This window comes from Gorilla gorilla, chromosome 19 (assembly GCF_029281585.2).
Source record: "Gorilla gorilla gorilla isolate KB3781 chromosome 19, NHGRI_mGorGor1-v2.1_pri, whole genome shotgun sequence".
NCBI lineage: Eukaryota > Metazoa > Chordata > Mammalia > Primates > Hominidae > Gorilla > Gorilla gorilla.
The window spans coordinates 89,910,353-89,937,004 of NC_073243.2; the positions used below are offsets into that span (position 1 = coordinate 89,910,353).

At 34.2% G+C, this 26,652-nt stretch overlaps 1 protein-coding gene across 5 annotated transcripts in view; it reads left to right on the forward strand.

Moving 5' to 3' along the window:
• CDH12 (cadherin 12) overlaps positions 1 to 26,652 on the forward strand; it is a 1,104,089-nt gene that overhangs the window by 866,198 nt on the left and 211,239 nt on the right. For all 5 annotated transcript variants that reach the window (XM_055367890.2, XM_055367891.2, XM_055367892.2 and 2 more), the window contains one exon: positions 9,911 to 10,205. In XM_055367890.2, coding sequence (XP_055223865.2) covers positions 9,911 to 10,205 — 295 coding nt within the window. The remainder of the gene's footprint in view (positions 1 to 9,910; positions 10,206 to 26,652) is intronic.

Below are 26,652 nucleotides of genomic sequence, written 5' to 3' on the forward strand. Positions count from 1 at the left end.
ATCTCAATCACTAACTACTAAACCATTCTACATCACTTATAATCATAGATTTCAAGAATGGTAATGGGTCTTACCACTTATATGTGATTATTATAACAAAATGTGCTGAGAGTATCCTGTACAAGAAACATATCCCTTACATCTGAATGTGTGTATAGATCTATCAGAAGATTCTGTAACTGCTTTTATAAAGATGTCCGTATTAAGTAGGACAGACCTTTATGTGATTGCTTTTGTCCATATATGTTTTGAGACTGAAGAAGAGCGATAGTAAAACAGATAGAGCAATAAAGATTTAGACCACATGTCTGGAAGTTTCTCATTCCAGCAGAAAAATTCAAAATGGGGACCTAGTTCCACGACAAAAGATAATGACAAATAAATTGTTAATATTTAAATATGTGATCCATCTATATTAAGGAAAGTAAAGACACTAATCCAAATGCAATGCTTCAAACTTATGGGGCTTCGTGTTCAGAAAACAAAGAAAGAAAATGCCACAAAGATATTTGGAGAGAGAAGTGGGGGTATTGAATATGACCCATTATTAAGTGATAACAGGCATTTTAATTAATTTTCTTAACTGAAACTATGACAATGTGGTTATGCAGGAAAAGGTCTTATTTTCAGAAAACTGGTGCTGAAATATTGTGTAGTGAGTTGGTATGATGTTTGTAAATTATTTTCAAATCATCCATATATGAAAGTAAAGCAAATACAACAAAATGTTGAGAATGGTTTAATCTAGATTTTGAGAATATAGATTTTCATCATATAATTACTTCTATTTTTTCTGTTGATTTCAAGTTTTACTTAATATGATTTTGGTACAGGGAAATGGTGTACCTCCCAAACAGCTTTAACTCCTCTTCAGAGAGCATCAGTAATTTATAGCAGAGGAACAAAAATAACAACCCGTAATTCTGATGGGAGGGAGTGGCATACAGGTCATCAGAGAAGATGGCCAATTTCTGTAACATTGCACATAGGTGAAGGATTGGTGACTGTTTAAACAAGCCCAAAGGAGCTACATGTGAGTGTTTACACTGAGAGGGCTCCAGCAATGAAGGCACAGCTCTGAAAGAGACCCAATTTGGCAGTGATTCCAAAGAAAATGCAAAAATTTGCCAGGAAAAACACAGAGATGAACTAATATTCTATATACAGAATTTCTCCCATATGCTTGAGAATGCATAAAATATAGGCATTAATGACCAGAATGTAAACAATAAAGAAATAATTTTTAGAAGACGTTATTCTGTAGGTAACCTGCAAAGAATTAGGACAGTGTTGGGACACCATTGTGCTTAGAACACCCCCAACCGAATATCTGAAAGTAGAAGAAATGATTGATTCTTTTATTCATTCTAGGCCAAAACTCTGATCAATAAATACAACTCAAAAACTCAAAACTTCAAATTAGGTTATTTATTCTTAAATATGAACAGGAAACTCAGAGTTATCAGGTATTCAAGGAAAGCTCGCCTTATGAATGGCAAAGACTCAAATTCCAAACACAAAAGTAATCCTGAAGGAAGAGATAATTTAAAGAAACCACACAAACACAGACTAATTAGAGTTTTCAAAAAGTTTCAAGAAATCCCACAGTTCACAAAATAAGAATATGATTATTTTTAAAAGAACACTTAAAGAAATCCTGAAAATGAATATATCTGTGGTATATGTGTGTGGGTATGCACAATTAGTGTGTATTAAATTTGAAAATGAAGAGCATTACCAATAAATAAAGTAATATAAAATTTATTGCTTTCATACAATAGTCCAAAAGATATGACAATAAATAATATGAGTGAAATATATATGATACATTGAAGATGTGTAAGGTCTAACATTAAACAATTGAATTCTAGGTTAAGAACATGAAAAACCAAGGACAGGAAATAATCGTGGAAATAATCATTGATAAAAATTTCTGAGTGCTGAAGGAAAATAGTTTTCAAATTGAGAAAATTTACTAAGTGTCCAACCTCAAATAGGAAACATAAACACACATAAACTCGCACCTGGAGGCAATGTTCAAAACACAAACCCAAATAAACACATACTCAGAGACAGTGTTCTAAATAATTAGACTACATTCATAAAAATAAGACTATAAACACTGGAGAAAGAGAAGATGAAAATAAAAAGGGAAAAAAGAGGCTCTTTACCAACAAAGAAAATATAATCAGACAGATACCAAGTCCACTCTTTGTTTCTAGAAGATAATGAATACAATTTCAGATGCAAATGTATAAATTCCTTAAAATGTATGAAGAGAAATGATTTCCAATCTGGAAATATATGCCCAGATGAAAATTAATTATATATGAGGGTAAAATAAAGGCATACTGTGATATGAAAAGACTGAAGTAAAATGTCTAACATACACTCATTATTAAGAAATCATATAAAATTAGTGCAAGCCAACAAAATAGTAAACCAAAGTAAATATAACATCCAAGAAAAAGTGTTTCCAAACCAGGAGATTAATAAAGTAAATTCCAGGTTGACAATTGTGCAGATGTTCTTGTTTGGATTAGCAAGAAAGAAGCCTCCCAAAGAGAGGCATGTAGTGAAAAGATCTGATGTCAGACCTCAGAAGTGGGATGAATCTAAGGATATTAAAAAATATATATAAATAAAACCACCAACAGACAAAGATGTTACGGAAAAAAATCCATATGCAAAATAAAACTGCAGCAATTACATAGGAAATACAAATTATTTGGTAATAAAACAAAAAGGTTTACATTGTTCTAATCAGTGTAAAAAGAGTATTAGTTGTTCTCTTTTTTTTAATGTTTTAGCATCAACTGATAGACAAAACTTAGAAGGCTTATTTATCAGTAGGTGTTCTCAGAGAAAAAGAACAAATTGGATGTTGATATAGCTATAGATGTAGATGTAGATATAGTTATAGATATATAGATTATAGATACAGAGATATTTAGAGAGATCTCTCTGTATATAGATGTATCCATATATAAAGGATATGTATGGATCTCTATCTATATATGGATATAGACATATCTCTCTATATAGGTATAGATATCTATATACATATATAGATATATCTCTCTATATAGGTATATATATATCAATATATATCTCTATATATCGATATATAAAGATTTGTTATAAGGAATTGGCTCACACAATTATAAAGGCTGACTAGTCCAAAGGTATGCAGTTGGCAAACTGTAGACCCAGGATAGCTTCTAGTTCTAGTCTAAAGACAGGCAGGCTCAAGACCCAGGAAAAGCCAATGTTTTAATTGAAGTCAAAAGGCAGAAAAAAAATTCCAGTGTCTCAGCTTGAAGGCAGTCAGGCAGGAAGAGATCTCTGTCACTCACGGAGGGGTTTGCCTTTTTGATCTATTCATTCCCACAGCTATTGAATGAGGCCCATCCACATTAGGGAAGGCAATCTATTTTATTCAGTCTACCGATTTAAATACTAATCTCATTCAGAAACACCTGCAGAGGCACACCCAGGATAATGCTTGACCAAATCTCTGGGCAACTTATGGCTCAGTCAAGTTGACATATAAAATTAACTATCAGGCTTATTTTTAAAAAGAGGCCTGGCCACACAGGGTGTCTCACACCTGTAATCCCAGCACATTCAGAGGCATAGGCAGGTAGATTGCTTGAGCCCAGAAGTTTGAGACCAGCCTGGGTAATATGATGAAACCCCATCTCTACAAATAAAAAAATAGAAAAATTAGCTAAGCATGGTAGTCTGTGCCTGTAATCCCTGCTATTCAGGAGGATCACTTGAGCCCAGGAGGCAGAGGCTGCAGAGAGCTGAGATTGTGCCATTGCACTGTAGCTTGGGCCGCAGTACAAGACCCTTTAAAAAACAAAAAAAACCTAAGGCCTACTTCAGAATTTTTTAGGACAGATTCTGTATAATACAGATGAGGGAAGCTGGTGGGGGACGGGGAGAAGAAACGGAAGGAAATGTAAGGGGAAGTGTAAAGGTGTTAATGCTATGATCCAATGAAATAGAGAAACCACAGATACATTCCAATGTCAAAAAAACAACTGTAAACATTGTATTGAAGGGTGTTAGGGTGATGGTTGTTTGCATCTACAACCTACTTTTAAATGCATGAAAAATTAAGCTGGGTTAACAGATAGACAAATGGGTAGAAAATAATAAAACAATTATAAACAGTATGTAAAAAATATAAAGACTAAGAGGTAAGTATACAGATGAATACTATATACTTTTATTATGAATTTGAAAATTTCATAATAAAATGTTGGAGGCAAGAAGAAAAAAAGGATACATTCTATGAGTGAACTGAAATTTAGAAACAAAGACACTCAGATATCACTTAGTGTTTTATTGACAACACAGAGAATAAACGGTGGTACAGTTTTACTTGGACAAGGCAAGGGGTATGCAGTTTGGAAGTCAACAAATATTATTCAAATTTATTATTAAAGAGCTACTATAACATTTAATCATTTAGCCAATTTTATATATGTATTTTTATAAGAACTGAAACAGAAAGAATGAAAATAGAAACAATTAAAAATGTCCCCAGCTGGCTAGGAAAAGAAAGAGTATGGTTTGGGATTATAAACTCTTCAATTCCCTATGATATTTAGCAATTTAATTGTATTACTTTGATTAAAATGTTTTTGATCAGTTTAAACTGATGTAATAAATTCATATTTATTGATACAGAAAAATATGATATAATCCATCTAAAAAGCAAGTTACAAAACAGTGTAGAGTGTACCATAGTACCTATGAACACAATTAGTGAAGTAATTTGCAGAGCTATAATACCAAATCAGAAATTATTTTGGTAATGAATTTATGATTTTCCCCATTTTCTGATTTTTTCCATGATCTCATATACTTTATTCTCAGAAAACAAAAGACAAAACCCCACACATACACAAAAATAAACGAGTAAGTTCATTACAACCCCAGAGGCTAAGTCAGTGGGAAAAGAGGGAAATGAATGGTTATGAGCATAAACACAGGGACAAATAAAAGAAGTTTGGAGCACAGAGAACAATTCACAAATCAGAAGTCATTTTAGAGGACACAGAAATCATGGTTTTAAATATCATTCCATAAGCAAAGGGAATATTAAAATCATTTTATGGAAAATTCCTTGAAAAATGTTTTGTAATACCTTTTTTATTTTTTACCCTTCTCATCACAACCATCCTCATTACCTCATAAGAGCCATATGTGGTAACTGTCCAGGGTTGTTCATCTCTACCTCTCGCCAGGAAATATACTGAATTGCAAGAATTAGGTACTACAAAAAGATGCATATTTTATATTAAGCAGTTACATTTAGAAGTAAACTGGTAACTTGATGGCATTTCTATATCGTATATATATATATATATATACATATATATATACGCCATACATATATGTATGTATGTTTTTTTTTTACTCATGTAAAAAACACATATATCCACATATGGGTTAGTATTTGTTGAACGCAACTTTTGATTTTCACGCAAATCCACCTTTTCAAAAATCAATTGTTCCTTCTCCCAACATACCCCAGGCTGGCAAATGACAAATGAAAATAAAATCCCTGCTGGAAATAGTGGTATAAAAAGCATTTTCCATTTTATGTGCACTTTTCAACCCAGAGAAAATAAGAAATTTGTTTTATTTTTGTGCAGTAGTTTCTAAAATGTAATCAGAGAGATGCTAGTAAACATTTAACTTTAGATTAGCTTTCTCAAAACTTTTAAGCGCTGGAATGAAAGATTGGCTTACGTTCTGAAGCTGGAGCAGGGTATCTTTTTTAAGCCTTCTTTGGCATCTCATTTTCACGCACCATCTGAGATGACTTGGAAAACACCAGAAAATAACAACACTACTTCCACAAAACAACTGCCTGGACAGTGCCTATTTCTACAGCCATCATTTATAGAACTCTTTTTCTGGGGAGAAATTTTATTTTAAGTGTCAATACTAAAAGATGATATATTTGGAGTTGGCTGCTTCAATCAGTAAATGTAGTCAGCACCGACTCAGAAACAGCTTATTTTTAATAATTGGAAGAAGAAATATTTCTGGCTGTTAGTTTTAAATGGCTACAAAGGAAAGAAATTATTTTTGTGGAATTATTAGCTTGCCGTATGTGTAGATTAAAAAGGCTGTGTAAAAATGGCATCATGTGATTTTTTTTTTACAGTGAACATGACCCAAAAATATGGAAAAGACTATGAGTTCTTTTTATCTGTAGCCCTCCTTCCTTCTTTGTGCAAATGAGACTAAGAACTTCCTTCACATTGTAAGCAAAGCCTGAATCCCATTGCTGACATATTTGAGAAAGCAGTTTCATCGATAGAGATCAATTTCTGGAATCACTAAAAATTCAACATTTTCTAAGATTCATAAAAATTATTATAGCTTTAGTCTTGACAGTTGCCTTTTTATTTTAAGGAAATAAACCCCAGAAAACACATAAACACGTGCATATACATACATACACACATGCACATTCACCACACAGTTTATGAAGGAATACAGAGTGCCCATTGGATCATTCAACTTCACTGAATGAATATGCAGAAATTTAAAAAAAGTAATTTTGAAAAATTTCAAATGATACTGAAAAATAATTATGGTATTTTGTTTTAAAAATCTTGACTCATTTATCTATATAGTGTGTATATATATATAGATAGATACAAGCAGAGAAATATATATCAATATAAATGTGCAGTAAATATGTATTTATATATATTTACCCTTTCAGTTATATATTTACATAACTGAAACATATAAAAATAACAAAGAAGGGCAGGGCGCAGTGGCTCATGCCGATAATCCCAGCCCTTTGGGAGGCTGAGGCGGGCGGATTATTTGAGGTAAGGAGTTTGAGACCAGCCTGACCAACATGGTGAAACCATGTCTCTATCAAAACTACAAAAATTAGCCTGGCATGGTGGCATGCGCCTTGTAGTTCCAGCTACTCTGGAGGCTGAGGCAGGAGAATTGCTTGAACCCGAGAGGTGGAGGTTGCAGTGAGCCGAGATCACGCCACTGCACTCCAGCCTGGGCAACGAGAGCGATACTCCGACTCAAAAAAAGAGAAGTTATCTCTAGGTAAGATCATGATGGAAATTTTCATCTTACTTTATACCTTTCACTGTTGAAATTATTTTACAGTTGAAGTAAAGGAAATTTTATAATATCCAACAAGAGCCAATGTCATTTATTTAATATCAAAATTAATATTGGAAAAATGTCTATACTTTAGGCTACCACCCATCTGCCTGAATTAATCAGCACTAATACTTAATTTTAAATATTACCTGTCAACGCAGATCACTGAATGTGATCTCCTTTAAGGTATTATAATGTAATAAACTGCTACAAAAAGTCTAATTCTCTCAAGAGTTTTGCAGTCATCCACTTCATTTTCAGGTCAACATTTTAACATATTTTCCCATATTTTTTTCTGAAGCTTTAATCTCTGCAAAGCCCATCTTTAAATTCGAAGGAAAAGGTAGAAGAGTGAGGAGCAGCAGCAATTAACTTGAATTTGGATCTTGGATATAACTACAGACACATTTTGCTTCTTCATTTTTATGTCAGTTTGCAAAGGAAACAGTTATGATTTTAGCTAAATACAGAAATTTTTGTTTTGTTTTTCTTTTTTCTTTTTAAAATTCTACTTGTATCACATTTCAAAACCTACTTTGAATTTTCACTCAGTTCTCACAATATTACCATATATTCTTTGAGCTGTTGGCAAATGGATCCATTTTATAAAGTCATGCCTTTTGCATTGAGCTTTTGCCTGTCTCATATATTTAGATAAATTTGAAAGCAAAAGGAATACCCACTGTGTTGAATATCTTTAATAGCATGGTTGAAATTTATAATTTGAAATTCATAAGTTCAAAGAACATTTATCTACTGCTTGATTTTATGCTCGAAACTTCCTATGCTTCACAGCAGTTTTTTTTTAATAGGTGGACAAAAATCCTTCCTCCTATCATTCATAACAATTTTCTTTATACTTAAGTAAAATATACAGAAACTTTTAAAGGAACATCAAAATCTTGTTCCCTCTTATTGTTGCCACATTATTTTTATTATATTACCCAACCAGGTTTTTATGGTTATGCTTATACTCTCATACAAAACACTTTTAGAACAAATATTGAAGGAAATGCAGGGTCACAAAATGAATAAGTTTACCTTAATAACATTAATATGAACAATGATATTATTTTATTGAACTTAAAACACGCTCTTGAGCTTAAGAGCAAAGATGTAGCCACAGTTGAACTTGTATTTATTTGGGCTATATTTGTGCTTTTAATTACCCATACTAATACACAGGAAGCTTATTTGCAACAGGATATTTATATAACTTAAAATATTTTCAGAGTTTCTGTGTGTTGAAATGTTAAGAAAACAGAACTCATTCTTAAGCAATGATTTGCAAAGAGCAGTGCTCATATGCAGATTTTTAAGGCATAGCCCAAATGGTTAGAAATGCTGCAAAAGTTTATTTTTCTTTTGGGTGATCTGTCGTCTGGAAAAAGCTGTTACATGTAAAAATTTGGATGCTGAAATCAAATGGCTATACCCAAATGAGCAAGAATAGTTTAAAACATTTAAATCAGCATCTGCATAAAAATTAATATAAATATTATTTATAAGACTATGTTATGTATATATGTATATATAATTATATTATGTATAAGAATATATTTATACAAATATATACTACCAGAAAATTATATATGATGCACTATTTTATTTTATGTAATATTTTATGTATATATTTATTTATTTACATGTAATTTATATACGTTTAAGACTGTGTCCATTTTTCATTTATTCTTGGTCTCCAGTTTGAACAACACTGCCTTACGGCATTACACTGATAATTCTCTCTACTGTTTAGTTCTCTTCCTTATCGCTTATTCATGTGTATCTTATTCGATGCTATAACAATGTACCATACATGTGTTGAATTTTAAAATAAATTAGCAGAATTTCAATGCTTTCCTATATTACTCAACATAAATATTCTCTATATAGAATGAACTGGAACAAGCTATTTGTGAATCTGAAAGGATAATCAGTGATTCTACCAATCATAGTGGTAAACTCATTCAAACTCAGCCTGTTAAAATGAGACGCTCTGCCCTATATCACTGAAAACCTCTTGATTTGCCAGATTTTTCCCTTCTTTACAAATGAAAATGCTTAGTGTTTTCTGAGTTCCTTTGCACTATCTCCCACTGGATTCAGGTCATTGATTTCATCTTCAGAACACTTGGAAAGTTTATTTTGTGGTGTTTATGAGCTAATTTATTTTTATTGCAATGTTTATTTAAAATGAAACAATAAGTACACTGAAGTTTTGTGCATTTCATGTTATGAAAATGTTATCCCAAAGGGATACAGAAGAACTAAACACAAATTTTCAAAATTTGTTGTTTTTTTTTTTGCCTGCTGCTATATCTGAGGTTGTACTTTTGTTCTGATCTTTGTAACACCTCAAAAAAAAATGGGTTAAGAGAAGGATGAACAGAAGAATGGATATGAGATCTATCTGATAAGGCAAGCAGATTAATAGATGAATGGAGGAATGTTTGGATGTATAGGTACATATGTGTTCATTGCACACATATGGAGGAATGTTTGGATGTATAGGTATATATGTGTTCATTGCACAGTTTTCAACTTTTTGTGTTGAAATTTTTATAAAAAGAAGTTGGAGAAATAAAAAACAAGAAAACAGAACCATAAGATTTTTATTTAACATTTTTGATTAAAGGAATTGTATTGCAAATTATGACCTTTTAATTTGGCAACATCCTTTTAATGGTGTTCTTTCTTTGTCCTTCTCTTTCTCTTCCTCTCTCCCTCCCTCTCTTCCCTAAAGCTCCATTCCGACTTAGACAAGGGAGAGGGCACTGTGAAATACACCCTCTCAGGAGATGGCGCTGGCACCGTTTTTACCATTGATGAAACCACAGGGGACATTCATGCAATAAGGAGCCTAGATAGAGAAGAAAAACCTTTCTACACTCTTCGTGCTCAGGCTGTGGACATAGAAACCAGAAAGCCCCTGGAGCCTGAATCAGAATTCATCATCAAAGTGCAGGATATTAATGATAATGAGCCAAAGTTTTTGGATGGACCTTATGTTGCTACTGTTCCAGAAATGTCTCCTGTGGGTGAGTAGGAAAATCAAAATTCTGTGAGATACAATGAGACGTCTTCAACATTGACTTTTTGCAGGTTGATGTCAACATCTTATCTATCATCTAAAAGAATATTTTTCAATTCTAGAAAATACAGTTCTTTCATTTATTTTTTTAACTTTTTTGTTTTTCTTTCTGCTTCATTATGAAGATAACTACAGGAATATATAACATTAGTTCCTGTTTTCCACCCTGTGAATTTACCTGAATTCATAGAATCCTTGCATGCTTTAAGCAAAAAATGTATTTTGTATTGAAATTGATTCTTATCTCAATTCCAGACACCTATATAGTGCTGGAGACACCTGCCCTACACCACGAAATGCCAGACAGTAATTCCTATATCAAAGTAAATGATCTAAAGCATGCATCACATCTGATCTGGAAGTGGTCCAGAAACAGGTGTGTTGCATCTTTTGTAGCTGTAAATAGAGATTCTGGAAGGGTGATACTGTTTCCTTTTCAGGGTAAATAACCCATACTTGTTATGCCATCAAGCCAAGCAGCAAATGAATGATGTCGTGAAAACATTATTAGAATAAATTAACAAATTACAATTACAATTATCAAATTAACAATTAGAATATAGTAGCACCATCATTCTAAAAATTTAAATTTGATATAAATATACATTTCCATATCAGCCTAAATTTACAAAGTCCTATAATATGTAGGATATAAGGTCAATAAGTTAAGAATTCCAGCTTTAAGGACAATTTTAAATTATAATTTTTATTCCTCAGTCACCACTGCTAATCCTTCAATTTATTTCAAAGTAACTTCTGGTTTTTATTACATTTGGAAGATAAAGCAACTTATCACATGTAGGTTACAACTTAAAATTCGTGTATGAGCCATTGCTTATATTTTCTAAATCTGACATGACCCAGGGGGTTTCTACTGCTCCTACCACCACCCAGGACATGCGATGAAGATTGTGCACACTACCCTGAGGGCAGAAGCAGGTTAGTAGCTGTAGGAGCTGTCACATGGATTTACTATAATGCACTTGAAATTGTGTATGTGACCTTATCAGGCATTTAAGGACCATAATCTCTCCTTGACCTAAGAAATCAGTTTGAAGTAATTCACTTAGATTTCAAATTTTAATGTGGATACCCAAGGCTGCAAATTTGTTATTCAGTACCTGCTACACTTTTGGGGTTGCCTCTTTTATGCACTGTTAGGATTGCTAGAAATTTAGAAGTCCAATTGGAAAGAAGCATATCTTGTTAGAAAGTATTCCCAGAAAATGAGGGAGGCTACATTTTAACTGTGCCTTGATTTTACAGGGAGAAAAATAAAGTTAATATTTTGAGGAAAAAATAAGGATTTTAAGATGACATGCTATATAGTAGACAAATAGTTTAACTCGGTGCCTACTTCATGTACACTGGATGTGTTAACATGAATGTATGACCCTCGGTGACTTTTTATTACCAAAACAGCTTCCTTAAAGCAAACACACACACATGCCTCTACAGGATTGGAAAATTCCGTCTCCTTAGATAAAACAATTAGGATTTTTCTTGTGCCAACTAGAATAATTAGGGCTGCAGAGTTGGAGCCTTCATGTAAGGAGTTTGCAGCTCATATCCGAATAGAGAAATGTATCTGGAAAGTCAAAAGTGCAGGTAAGTGAGAAAGCAGAGTAGTTTCAGCTTTTGCAGTTGGAGTGGGTATAATTTACTGTGTTGTCATAAGATACTGGAAAGATCTTTGGAAGAATAGGTTCTTGAAGTGTTTTCTCATGTGCCCTTACTGAAATTTCCCATTGGGCCTTCAAGACAACTCCAGTAAATACTTAAATTGATTTTCAGTGCACTGCTTTCTTTCATTTTTATTTATTTATTTTGAGACTGGGTCTTGGTCTGTTGCCCTGGCTGGAGTGCAATGGCCCAATCTTAGCTCACTGAAGCCTTAAATTCCTGGGCTGAAGAGATCCCGCCACCTGAGCCTCCTTAGTAGCCAGGCATGTGTGACCCTGCCTAGCTATTTTTTTTTTTTGTAGAGAAGGGATCTAGCTATGTTGCCCAGGCTGTTCTCAAGTAGTCTTGGCCTCAAATGATCCCTCCACCTTGGCTTCCCAGAGCACTGGGATTACAGTCATGAGCTACCCTCCTGGCTCCTTTTTTTTATTTTTAATAACAGAAGGGTATTTCTTTTGAATGTGAAATTTTACCACGTGGTATGAATTAGTCCAAGTGTTTTTATACTAAATTTACATAATATACACTTTTCAAGTAAGTACAAAGAGGTATAAACACTGCTTATGAATTGAATGTTAAAAAATAAATCTCTGTGCATTACTTTTGTCTTTCCCCATAATCTCACGTATACACATAAAACAAAAAACAAGGAGACCCAATTATAGTTGTGGTATCTGCTGTTTCTGCCTTGAAATTTCCAACTTACAACTAACTAACAACTACTGTGCATCCAGAACTTACATCTATGTTCCTAGAGTACTTGAACCCCATTCTCAAGTGCACCCTTCTTACCAGGTGGAAATAGTTCACTGCTGTAATAATCTAAGAAAACATTATGTTTTTCTCTACTTTTTTTTTCTCTCATATAATCTAGGCAATTCTCCCTCTGTATCATTTTCCTGAGAATACTAAAATAATTTTTAATCAAGACCAGATGGCACTTTGTATGGTATATTGACAGTATACCAATCGTTGTGACGAATCTTACTGCCTGTTGTAGATATCAGTGTTCGAAGTATTCCCTATGAAATAACTTTTCTGTCCCAATAATTGAGAGTGCTACTGTTTCATTTCCAAAAAAAGGGAAGAATTAATCAATTAAAAATACATATAGTGAAATAACCTATTTTGTAACATAAAACATAAGATGAAGAAATATCGGAACATTGATATGAAGTTTAACACTAATGGATTACATATCCAGAAATATGAACAAATAAACCTGCAATGAAAATTTACTAATGTTATTAATTTTCACTTGTGTAAAGTGAACATTACAAAGAACATAGTGTACAAAGGGAGAATGGTGGTGGGTAGGATGAGTCAAGATTTCAGAGGAAAATCAATATTTAAGACTTACAGCACTGTGGAATATATTTAATTTTCCTAAAGTTGAAGAAAATTCCAGTGAATCTATGAATTAAGAGAAAGGTCACTCTGTTACTGACTTCTGCTACATCTAATATGCCAAGGAAGTAATATTTAGAGATAAAAAGCTTTTACTCTGACCTCCGGAAATTACTTAATGATCCAGATACTCCCAAAGTCAAAGCAAATCCTTGGAGACAAATTTGGACTTTATGAATGTGGACTTAATTCTTTAAGATCACTAGAGCAACAATAAATTATAGGAAAGTACCCTCTTTAATATCTGATGATTATGCATAAGTGGGGTGTGCAGTTTTAAGTTACTTTTCCTACAGTGCTGACAGGTTTAGAGTGTTAAATCCATACTCAACTTGTATTATCTTCCCCTGCTTGAGCTATGCCACCTTCAGTCAGCTGATTTGACTATTTATAATTAGATACCTAACCTATGATGTGATATAGTAGATGTCAATAGTGACTTATGATTTATGTAGTAAGTCTTACCATTTTCTAAGCAGTAGTCAGGTGCCATGTGATCTAACTAAAGATTTGTATTTCTTATTTTACTTAACAATTACAGTAACCCCAATGCAGTATTATTCACTGTTGGATTTTTTTTAATGTGAAAACTTAATAACCCCTGTGGATAAGAAAGTAAGAATGATTCTTAGGCGCTTTAGAACCAAATTAATCAGAATTTAATATACCATTTTGTCTAGGTGTCATGGCAGCTAAAATATCTTTGAGAAAGTTAAACTTAGCTTTCAATCTCAGATGATCTACTTAAGAATTTGGAAAGTTTATATTATATTATTTGAGAATGGGGATTCTTGCTTAAACAAAAACTGAAGGATGGGCATCTTTCATTCAATATCTTAAAAAGAAAGTTTAGCTGACATTTAAATAAGAAAAGATACACCTAAAATAAAGTAGAACACTGGTTTAATAAAAATAGTGAACAGGTACTCCCTTGCCTTTCTTTTTTTCTCTCAACTCTATTTTATTTTACATGAAGTTTGGGGAGAAATGCTAAGATGAAATTTTGGGTGGAGTTTTTCAGAGGTTATTTAACCAGAGACTATTTTCTTTTTTCTTTTCTTTTTCTTTTTCTTTTTTTTTTTTTTTTGAGATGGAGTCTTGCTCTGTTGCCCAGGCTGGAGTGTAGTGGTGCGGTCTTGGCTCACTGCAACCTCTGCCTTCCAGGTTCAAGTGATTCTCCTGCCTCAGCTTCTCGAGTAACTGGGATTACAGGTGTGCACCACCACACTCAGCTAATTTTTGTATTTTTAGAAGAGATGGGGTTTTGCCGCATTGGCCAGGCTGGTCTCGAACTCCTGACCTCAAGTGATTTGCCTGCCTCGGCCTCCCAAAGTGCTGGTATTAAGGACATGAGCCACAGTGCCCAGCCAACCAGAGACTACTTGTTTCGTGGCCATATTTAAACAGTCTAAGAAGGAAAAGTGAAGACTGTGTCTGTACTTTACATTAATGAACTATTATAATTTAGAAACATATATAAGTCTCCACACTTCCTTATTTTCACAAAAATGCCGTAGAGAGACAAATCGAAACATAAAAAACTAGATATATTCTCTTATCCCATGAGCCAGCCATGGAAACAGAGAGCAGCTCAATTAGTAGCAGAGGAACAGGTGAATTATCATCCACTTCTATCTATGCCCTAAAAGCAGAGTTTTTTCAGAAGCTTGAAGACAGAATGTTGACTATTTATTTTCTACACATAAAGACATTCTCCTTGTGCAATCAAACTACAATGTTTAAAATCAGGAAATTTGCATTAATGTATTATTATAATCTAATCCTTCAGCCCTATTCAAGCATTAGCACTTGTCTCAATAGTGTCTTATATAACAAAAAGTTCAAGTTCAAAATCAAACATTGTATTAAAATGTGAGGTCTGTTTAGTTTCCTTTAATCTGAAACAGGTTCATATTTTGTCTTGGTTTCCATGACTTTAATATTTTTCAAGATTTCTGCCTAGTTATTTTTTAGAATGGCTCTCCCATCTTGAGTATGTGTGATGTTTCCTCATGTATGAATGAAGCATAGACATCTTTGTCAGAAATATCCCAGAAGCAATTCTGTACTCTCCTCATTATGTTCTATTGGGTGGGCCATGGTTTTTGATTTGTCTCATTACTGATGATGGTTACTTTTATTATTTGATAAAGGTTGTATATAACTTATCTATTATGGCATAATACATTAGCTAAAACCTTAGCAGTGTAAAACAGCAGATACTTAAGTTTCTCATAGGAATGGCTCTATTGAGTACCTCTGTCTCAAGGCTTCTCAAGAGTTTGTAGCTACCTTGATGGCTGGGGTTGCGGTCTGATCTAAAGGCTTAGTTAGGGGGTGGTAGAAAGCTTCCATATGTTCTTTGCTACGTGGACCTCACAGGCCTACATCATAACGTGGCAGCTGGCTTTCCTCAGAATGAACTACCCAAAAGAGAGCTAGACAGAGAGAAAACCCTCTGATTGAAGCCGTAGTCTATTTATAACCTAATCTTGAAAGTGACATCACATCCCTTCTGCCATATTCTGCCATACACTGCCATATTCAGTGTAACGCGAATACAAGAAAGCTGGGATCATTGAGGGCTCTCCTACAGTCTACCTACCACTGTCTATACTCTGGCTCTCAATGATTCATGTTACTCTCTCATGCAATATATTCTCATCCCCTTCTGAGGACCCCAAAATTTTCAACCCACTATAGCATCAGCTCAAAGTCCAGAAGCTTTTCATCTAAATCAAGTCCAGATGGGGAAGTGATTTTGGGTTTAATTCTTTTTTTTTTTCTTTTAGATTTTTTTACTTTTAGTTTTGGAGTACCTGTGCAGGATGTGCAGGTTTGTTACATTGATAAACATGTGCCAGGGTGGTTTGCTGCACCTATCAACCCATCACATAGGTATTAAGCCCAGCTTGCATTAGTTATTTTCTCTAATGCTCCCCCTCCCTCCCCTCCACCCCCCATCAAGCCCCAGTGTGTATTGTTCTCCACCCTGTGTCCATGTGTTCTTACTGTTCAGCTCCCACTTATAAGAGACAACATGTGGTGGTTGGTTTTCTGTTCCTGCGTTACTTTGCTAAGGATAATGGCTTCCAGCTTCATCCATGTCCCTGCAAAGGACATGATCTCATTTCCTTTTTGTGGCGGCATAGTATTTCATGGTGTATATGTACCACATTTTCTTCATCCAGCTTTGTGATACTAAAGAGGCCAGTTACTTACTACACACTCACCAAAAATACAGTGGCAAAACAGGAATAATATCTCTAGACATTCCTGTTGAAAAAAATGGGAAAATGCACAGACTAAAAGAATGATTGGTCCACCACATTTTAAAATCCCAGTGGTAAATGTTGCAAGTCATTTGATTATATTCAACGCCTGTGAATAATTATTCATGCCTCTCATCTCTGACCTCTAGGCTCTTCGTTCTGCCTTTTGAGTTATTCTTTTTTTTTTTCCATGAAATACAGCTTGTACTTGCAATAGTACTTGGGTGTTGAACTTGTTAAGAGTGCATATCCATTTGTTCAGATCCAACTATCATTTCCTAGTTGTATGTAGTTGTGTGGGTTATTTCTCCTCTTTTACATTGATTTTCTCACCTGCAAGTGAATAATAGTAACACTTTATGAGCAGGGTTATTGCAAGTAGCAAGGAGAAAATGTATATTTACCATTTGCCACAATCCCTGGGGAAGTGCGGTCAATAAATTGGAAAGGGTCCTCATAAGAGTTTGATGATCATTCTCAGAAAATTAGCCAGAGAAAGTCTAAATGGTAAAGGTTCCAGCTCATTATCTTCTTCCCTTTTCTCAAGTTTTCTCTCCATCTGACATGTGAGCTCAGTATTTACCATTGCCCTTTCTACAAATTTAACCAAGTTTATTTAAAAACATAATGACCTTCTATCCCAATTTACATTTTCTTTGGTGTAGAGGACGCCTTTACCTTGATGTGTGGAGACAAGCCGTTGATTTGTAAGAAACACCAATTATCAGCTTCCACTTGTGCTTCACAATCTGCTGAGTCGCTTTAACACTTTTGATGAAATTGAGCAAGGCCTTGTGATCTCTCCTGTGCCAGCCGTGAAGTGTCCACTGCACGCAGCTTGGCAGAACTATTTTCAGGGCCATAGGATGTTATGGCTGTGTGGGCAGGGAGCATTTTATTCGTCTGTTTGATTCCTGTGTTTTTATTAGTGGTGCAATTGCAAAGGTAATGCTATTGACACTTCTTGTGTAGCCTTGAGAGAAGAGTATGAATTGTGTTAGTAGCAGCACAGCGTGTCCCTAAACATAAACCATGCTGTACTGATAGTTACTTTAGCAGCCACTGATCAGCAATAAATGTTAAAAATTAACAAGAAGTTTCTTTTTTTCGAAACCACCAAATGACTCTAAGCATTAAATACATTTTAGCCGGAGTTGCTTCTCGGCCACAGAGTGGTTCACAACATTAAACATATTTGCAAAGTATTACTCCTTCCCCAGCCTCCAAGTGGTTGTAAACATTAAATATGTCTTATAAAAACTGCTTTGCCAGCTACTGGCAAGATAGCTATGAACATCATTTTTCTTTAAAGTTGCCTTCCAGCTGCGGGACTATTTTTACTTATTTGCTCTATTCTATTTATATTTTGTACACAAAAGCAGGCAAGAGGCTATGTTGGCCCAATTGTCTCTGGCTTTATGATAAGTGATCGTGGGAGAGCAGTTGCACCTCCGTAAAACCCTGCTGGCCACAGGAGCTTGCTGAAGTTCAATCACTGATACTGAATATTTCATATAGATGTCAGCTATGTCTTCCAAAATAATTTTTGTTTTTCATTGTGCAATGTGTTGAGGCATAGAGATGGGCATGCATTAACATCAGCATTAAGAAAAATAACTTGAAGCAACCAGACACTGATGAATTATACCCACTGATTCAGGTGAAAATATTCCGTGAAGAGAACAGACTCAAATGGCAGGACTAGTATGTTAATGAGGCCTTTAACCCAAACATGATGAAAGACTTGGAACCTCTGTCTGGAAATCATCCAGTGTGACAACTGCATGCGATTCAAAAAGAGTGAAGAGTATGCTATTACATAAAGGTCTATACAGGACTTAGAGCAGGAAATCTTTTCATTTTAACCAAATTCACAGTGAAAATAACGTGTGTCCCCTGAGTGAATTGAAAAATAAATTAGCTCTATCATCTCAGGCACAGTAATTCATCATCAGGCCAAATAATTAATTACTCAGGAAGGCTTTGATTTCTATGGGAGCCAAGTGTTTTCCAAATTGTGTAGTACTGTATCTTGCCAAATGTTTTATTTTAGGTGTATGTTCAACAGGTTCAAATATTCATCAATACCTACGTGACAGGCACTATTTTAGGTACTGGAGCTAGAACTTGAGCAAAAAAGACAAAAATTCCTCCTCTCAGGAAGCTTTTACTCCAAAGGCCTCCTGCAGGGGCAGCAAGCTAAACTCTGTGAGCTAAATTCAACATATCATCTGTTTTTATTGGAACAGTTACACTTATTCATTTCTGTGTTGTCTATGGCTGCTTTCACACCACAATGGAAGAGCTGGCAACAGAGACCATATGGCCTGCAAAGACTAAAATATTTACTATCTGGTCCTTCACAGAAAAGTATGTTGACCCATTACATAGTGGATTGAGTTTGAGAGAGGAGATTAAGGTAAGGCCAAAATTTTAAATCGACCTACGAGGAAAAAGTGTTTTTTTCTCCCTAAAAATTACCTCTTCCAAAAGAAAAAAAAAAAACATAAAAATAAAAAGAAAGAAAATGGCAAGACCCAAGGTAAAATGAAGGGTAAAAGTGAGCACCACACTAATACATATGTATCAGCATGAAATCAGATGCTGCCATTTAGTTCCTGCTGAAAGTGTTGGTTTGGCTTTATTAAAATCACTTAAACACAGTCTTTCAATGTTATAGAGTCATGGTAAAGGTTTCTTTTTCCTTTTGTGAATTTTTAAAAATTTCTCTGCAAAAATTATTCCTCACACAATTATGTAACTTTATATTTTCAATTAAAACTAAAACTAAAAATGTTGAAAGAACAACTCGATATTGGATTAAAATATTCATTTTCCATCTTCATTCTCAGGATTCATATTTGGTTGCCTCATTGCGATTATAAGTATGTTGAAAAAAATTGAAAATTGCTGAAAGCAAAATTTTTAAAACTCACCAGTATTAATAATTATCGCCAAATAACTATTACAGAAAACTTCCTCAGAAAGTAAAATTAGAGTGAAGGTATCAGAGGTTGGCACTATTTTCATTCCCGACCAAGAAACTGACACCTGAAAATAAAAAAAAAAATCAGAGTCTACAGTTTTACAAATAATTAACAAAATGAACATCAAAATATGGTGCAATTTGTTTAATTGGCAAAGGCACACAACGAAAAAGAAATATGTCAATTAAACTGTCAACCATGTTAATTTTGCCTCTGAGAAAAACATTGTAATGGGATAATTTCATGAAATGCTTTGATGACAAGAAAATGCCAAAATATGATTAGCTACTTTAAAATTCAGCTGAAACAAGAAAGCAATTGGTGGCAGCCGGAATAACCAAAGGTCTTTTTTTTTAATATAACTTTTTTTTTTCCTTCTCTTTTTGCCTGTGTTTAATCAGTAGCGTACATTTTGTTTGACAGTGAAATGATTCATAATGAAAACATTGGCATCACAAAAACTTAGCCGAAACTTTGCTATAAGATTAGAGTATACACTTCTATTTTCCCCAAACTCTTTAAAAATATAATTACTATTTCTGAAAGAATTTGTTATCTTTATGAAATAATGTATTTTTCTTACTAGCATTAAGTTCTTATTTAGCTAAAGGCCAGAATTAGAAGCAATTCACTCATATGAGTATGTTTATATTTCTATTGTCAAATATATTTACTTAGAATTTAAACCAAGATATATTTTATTTATTGTTCTCATCACTGCCTGTTAGTCAGAATGGATATTTTAAATTTTACCAGGTCATGTAAATTTTACTACCTATATTTCTTATTCCTGTTTGTTTAGAAAAATAGTCTAGTCTATACCTAAGCTAACAAATAATCCTAAACATTGAAAATACAAACATGATTATGAAGAATTCACTTACTAATAAGTTTCAGCTTTTTACAAATGGCTGCTTAAATATAATGCATAAATATAATGTATTTTTAAAAATACGTCTTGTTTTTGCATTACTTGAACCATAACTAATCCCCATTTCCAGTCAAAAAGAACACTGTCTACATATGTTAATCTCTAATACAACAAAAGCAGGCTTAGCTTAATGGGAAACTTATTAGAGTAAAATAGTTCTTCTTATTTTTTATTTTATTTTATTTTTACAATAAGAAGATTATAATTTGGTAACTAGCAGGAGAAGACTTCCAAAGATTATTTTATGGGTCCATGTATTTGCTTTTCCTGAGGGTAACTAGTGCTAATTCTAGAAAGGCAGAATGCTGTAGGAAAAACAAAATAAGCCCTGGAGTACAAAAGATTTGGATTCAAACTTTGAAGAAGGATGGGGAAGTGTTTAGGAAAGTGCTTCCTTGTGTAAAACTTAGCTGGTAAGTACCATATTTCACTGAAATTGCTGTTATAATAATTGAAACAGATTATTATTGGAAAAACAACATCAGCAAAACTAAACCCTAGATGAGTTTAAATAAGTGCCAGCCATTTTTCTCCTGTGGGGATTTAGAGTTGAAGTGGGTATCTTCGATTACTTTTCTTTATCCTCATCCTTATTCTTATAATTTTTCCTAATAAGTCACCTAAGAAGGGCATTTAAATAAGTGCCAGCCATTTTTCTCCTATGGGGATTTAGAGTTGAAGTGGATGTCTTCAATTACTTTTCTTCTCTATTCTCGTTTTTATTCTTATAATTTTTCCTAATAAGTCACCTAAGAAGGGGATTCTAGAAACATCTCTTTCCAAGAATACATATTGTTTTAAGAAATATCAGTTACCCCAAATACTTGAATAGAAACTAGGAAAACAGGAGAGGGAGATTATAGGTGTAAACAAGGAATTACTGTGCAGTAATATGTGTAGTGGACGTGAAAAGTAATGACTTAACAGTTTGAATTCACAAAGATGGACCAAACAAATACATTTATTTCTCCTTTATTCCAAATTGCCATTGAAATAGGAAAATACAGTACTTATTAAAATAACTGTGGAAAGTTGAGAAGAATTCTACCAACAGACTAAAGAGTAAGAAATTTCTGAAGGACATAAGTCATATCTGAGGCACTTTAGTCTTTGGCCATAATAGAATTGTTGGAGGGACTTGCCTTGTCACTATAAACAATGATAAGACTGGGCAACATATATGAGGAAACAGGTTTTATGCATCAAACAAGAAGCACAAGTTTTTCATACTCAAGAGAAAAGAAAGCCGTGAGGTAAGTACCACATTTAACCAGAGAATGTGACTAGGGGCACTTTTTCTCCCATTAAACAAGGAGGCAGACTCTAAAAATAATGAGTTTAGAGGAAGAGATTAAAGCTTAAAGCTCTCATTTTGTAGGTTGTCTGCTTATTTGTTGATAATTTCTTTTGCTATGCAGAAGCTTGCTATGCAGAAGCTCTTAGTTTAATTAGGTTCCAAAAAGAGGTAGGGGTAGAGGGACAAGAGCCAAGGAACTTCCTGTTAGGTATTCAGTTCATTACTTGGTTGACAGGGTCAGTGGAAGCCCAAACAGTAGCAGCAAGCAATATAACTTTGTAACAAACCTGCACATATACCCCCTGAATCTAAAATTAGAATTAAATCTCTATCTATATCATCTCTCTATCTATCTATCTATCTATCTATCTATCTATCTATCTATCTATCTATCTATATTTGTAAATAACTTAAAGTTGCTTAAGTGGTTGTTATTTAAGAGCTGCTGAAGTGGCTGAAATTTGTATAAGAAAGGAAAAAGAGGCATGGGGTAGGCCTACAGAAGCCAGAATAAGTGTTTGGCACCAATTTCGTCAAAAGCTGCTCTATACCTGAGCAGGGTTAACATCTGCAAGACCTGCTGAAAGCAGATACTGTGGGAATAAGATATCAGTAGTAACAGGACAAGGAGATGTTTGGGTTACTGACTAGCCACAGGGAAGACATTTTACGGAATATTCCAGGCATTAAGAACAAGGACTATTTCTTTCAGTAAAGACTATGTCCTATATTTAAGAACAAAAATGAAAGAGATTTTCCTTAACAAATAATGAAACCAGGCATGGCAGATCAAAAGGATCTGGAAGCCACTTAACAGCTTTCAAAGGACTATCTTAGGGCCCTTTACAAGAAGACAACATCTAGATTTTCTACGGTGTATTAGTCAAAAATACAAGTTACGCAAAGAAGCAGGAAAATTTAATAAATAATCAAGGGGAAAAAAGCAGTCAATAGAACATACATCATAATGACCAGGCATTGAAATCAACAGATATATATTATGAATATGTCCTTAGACTATGGAGATATTGTCACAATGATAGAACAAAAAAGGAAATTTTGAGTAATGAACATTGTTGAAGTAACAAGTGCAAAATATACAATGAAAGAGTCACTGGCAGGGTATACTCTCAGATTTCAGCTATCTGAAAAGCAGACAAATAACCTTGAAAACCATTTTTGAATTTATCTAATCTCAAACAAAAGAGGAAAATGATTAAAATAAGAGATTGAATGACATGGAATATCAAGCCATCAAACCTATACACAAATGAAGTCTCAAAAGGATGAGTCAGAAAATGGGAAAGAAAAAATATATTTGAAGAAATAATTGCCAGTGTTTTCAAATTTTGATGAAAAACTTCAATGCAGAGATCCAAGAACATCGAATCAACAAGAATACATGTATGAAGGTTATAAAGCCAATGGCATAATTAAAATGAAATATTGAAAAATATCCATTTACTCTAAGGAAGGTAACACTGAACCGGTGAAGAAAGAAATATCAACAACCAAGGGAAGAGAACAACACCCAAATAAGAAAATAGTAGGCAAATAGTAACATGGTAGATTTAACAACACTGACATCACTGATTAAATGTAAATGGATTGAACATTTATATTAGTTTCCTAGGGTTATATAACAAAGTACCATAAACTAGGTGCCTCAAGCAACAAAAATGTATTATCTCAAGTCCTGAAGGCTAGAAGTCTGAATTCAAGGTACTGGTTCCTTCTAAAGGCTGTGAAGAAGAATCTGTTCTAGACATCTCTCCGTGGCTTTTAGATGGCTTTCCTCATGTTCATATGTTGTGCTTTCTGGTGACATTTTTGTGTCCAAATTTCCCCCTTTCTTAAGGCCACCAGTCACATTGGATTAGAGACCACTCTAATGATCCCATTTTGACTTGATTACATCTATAAAGATCCTATCTTTGAATAAGGTCGCATCCTTAATTACTGGGGTAAGGACTTCAACATATGTTTTTTTTGGCAGACAATTCAACCCATAACACACTCAAATTAAGAGCTAGCAATTTTGAGACTGGATTTAAAAAGGACAAAACTATATGCTCTGTGCAATGAATGCATTTTTTTTTTGAGACGGAGTCATAAAATTGGTTGAAAATGAAAGGAAGTAAAACCGATGTAGCTGGCTAATACCAGAGAAAGTAGAATTCAAAATAAGCTGAAATATCTGAGATGGAATGATAAAAGGTTAAGCTCATTAGCAATGCATTATAATTCTCAATGTTTATACAACTGATAACAGAGTGTCAAAACGCACGAAGTAAAAACAGACAGAACTAAACAGAGAAATAGAAAGACTTTCACTCATAGTTGAAGATTTTAATCATCGGCTCAAAATAAACAATAGATGAACAAATAAAAATTAGTAAGGATTTGGAAGATTCTAATAACACTATCAACTAATGTAGTCTAATTTCAAGTTTTAGAACACTGCACAAAAAATTTCATGAAAATATTTTTATCAAATTTACATGGAACGTTTATGAAGGACTGTGTAGTCTCGGCCATTAAATAAGTCTCAATAATTTGCAAAAGATTAAAAATTATCTTCAGAGGTGAAACAATGGTTTTTGCGTTGATTGAGATATTGATTAAATATGTACATTTGTGAAAACTTACTAAATTGAATGCTTAATTTCTGTGCATTTTGCTGTATCTCAATTCTAATAGAAAGACAGGCAAACATATAAATACCTATTACAGACATACCTACACACACACATGTGTGTGTGTATGTGCGTGTGTGTATGTGTGTGTATAAGTCATTTGCATATATACTGGCAGTGAATCCCAGTAAAGGTGAGGAATACATATTCTCACACTGGTAGAAATGATGACTTTTTACAGTCTGATTTTTTTTGTGTTTTAATCCAGAAATAATCCCAAAATTAGAGATACAAGGGAATGGTAATTGGTCCATAGAATAAGAACTGTCCAAGAAATTTATAGCACATGACTCCCTGTCCCATACTCAACTGAGGTTTGTTTTATGTCTTTGCTCTGGGAAGAAAGCCCCCAGTTTAGCTTTCTAAATGATGAGTTCAGAATCTACTCACAAGCATTAGAGATTAGTAAAGTTCCTTTTATTCAGTAGAGTTCCTTGCAACAAGCATGAGCAGTAGAGATGCTGCCACTTTCAAAAGACTTACATATGGACCACTGAAAAGAAAGGCATTATGTGGTCAATTTTAGAGCATGTGCCATGTGGAGATGAGAAGAATGTATATTCTGTTGTTTTTGGATGGAGAGTTCTGTAGATGTCTATCAGACTCATTCGGTGGAATGTTGGGTTCAGATCCTGAATATCATTGTTAATTTTCTACCTTGATGATCTGTCTATGACTGTCAGTGGTGTGTTAAAGTCTCCTACTATTATTGTGTGGGAGCCTCTTTGTACTCTAAGAACTTACTTTATGAATCTGGGTGTTCCTGTGTTGGGTGCATATATATTTAGGTTAGTAAGGTCTTGTTGAGTAAAACCCTTCATCATTATGTAATGCACTTCGTCTTTTTTTTTTTTTTTTTTTTTTTTTTTGAGACGGAGCCTCACTCTGTCACCAGACTATAGTGCAGTGGCACAATCTCAGCTCACTGCAATCTCCGCCTCCCAGGTTCAGGTGATTCTCCTGCCTCAGCCTCCCGAGTAGCTGGGACTACAGGCACACACCACCAATCCCAGCTAAATTTTTTTTTTTTTTTTTTTTTTTGGATTTTAGTAGAGATGGGGTTTCACAATGTTGGCCAGGATGGTCTCGATCTCCTGACCTTGTAATCCGCCCACCTTGGCCTCCCAAAGTGCTGGGATTACAGGTGTGAGCCACCACTCCTGGCCCCTTCTTTGTCTTTTTTGAACTTTGTTGGTTTGAAGTCTGTTGGGTCTGAAATTAGGATGCAACCCCTGCTTTTTTCTGTTTTCTACATGCTTGGTAGATTTTCCTCCATTCCTTTATTTTGAGCCTATGGGTGTCATCACATGTGAAATAGGTCTCAACGACAGCATACCACTGAGTCTTGCTTTTTTATTCAGCTTGCCCTCCTTTACCTTTTAAGTGGGGCATTTAGCCCACTTACATTCAAGGTTAGTATTTGATATGTGTAGATTTGATGCCCTCTCTCATGACTCCTATTCAACATAGGAAATCCCAGCCAGAGTAATCAGGCAAGAGAAAGAAATAAAGGGCATCCAAATAGGAAGAGAGGAAGTAAAATTATCCCTATTTGAAGCTGACATGATTCTATATCTAGAAAACCCCATAGTCTCAGCCCCAAAGCTCCTTCTGCTAATAAAAAAAACTTCAGCAAAGTTTTAGAAAGAAAATCAATGTACAAAAATCACTAGCATTTCTATAAACCAACAGTAACCAAGCTGGCAGTCAAATCAGGAAGGCAATCCCATTCACAATTTTCACAAAAAGAATAAAATATCTAGGGTAAAATACAACTAACCAGGGAGGTGAAAAATCTCTACAATGAGAATTACAAAACACTGCACAAAAAAATCAGAGAGGATACAAACAAAATGGAAAACATATCATGCTCATGGATAGGAAGAATCAATATCATTAAAAGGCCATACTGCACAAAGCAATTTACAGATTAAATGCTATTTCTATCAAACTACCAATGACATTCTTCACAAAACTAGAAACAACTGTTTTAAAATTCATGTGGAACCAAAAAAGAGGCCAAATAGCCAAGGCAATCTTAAGAAAAAGAACAAAGCTGGAAGCATCAGGCTATCTGACCTCTAACTACACTACAGGGCTATGTTAACCAAAACAGCATGG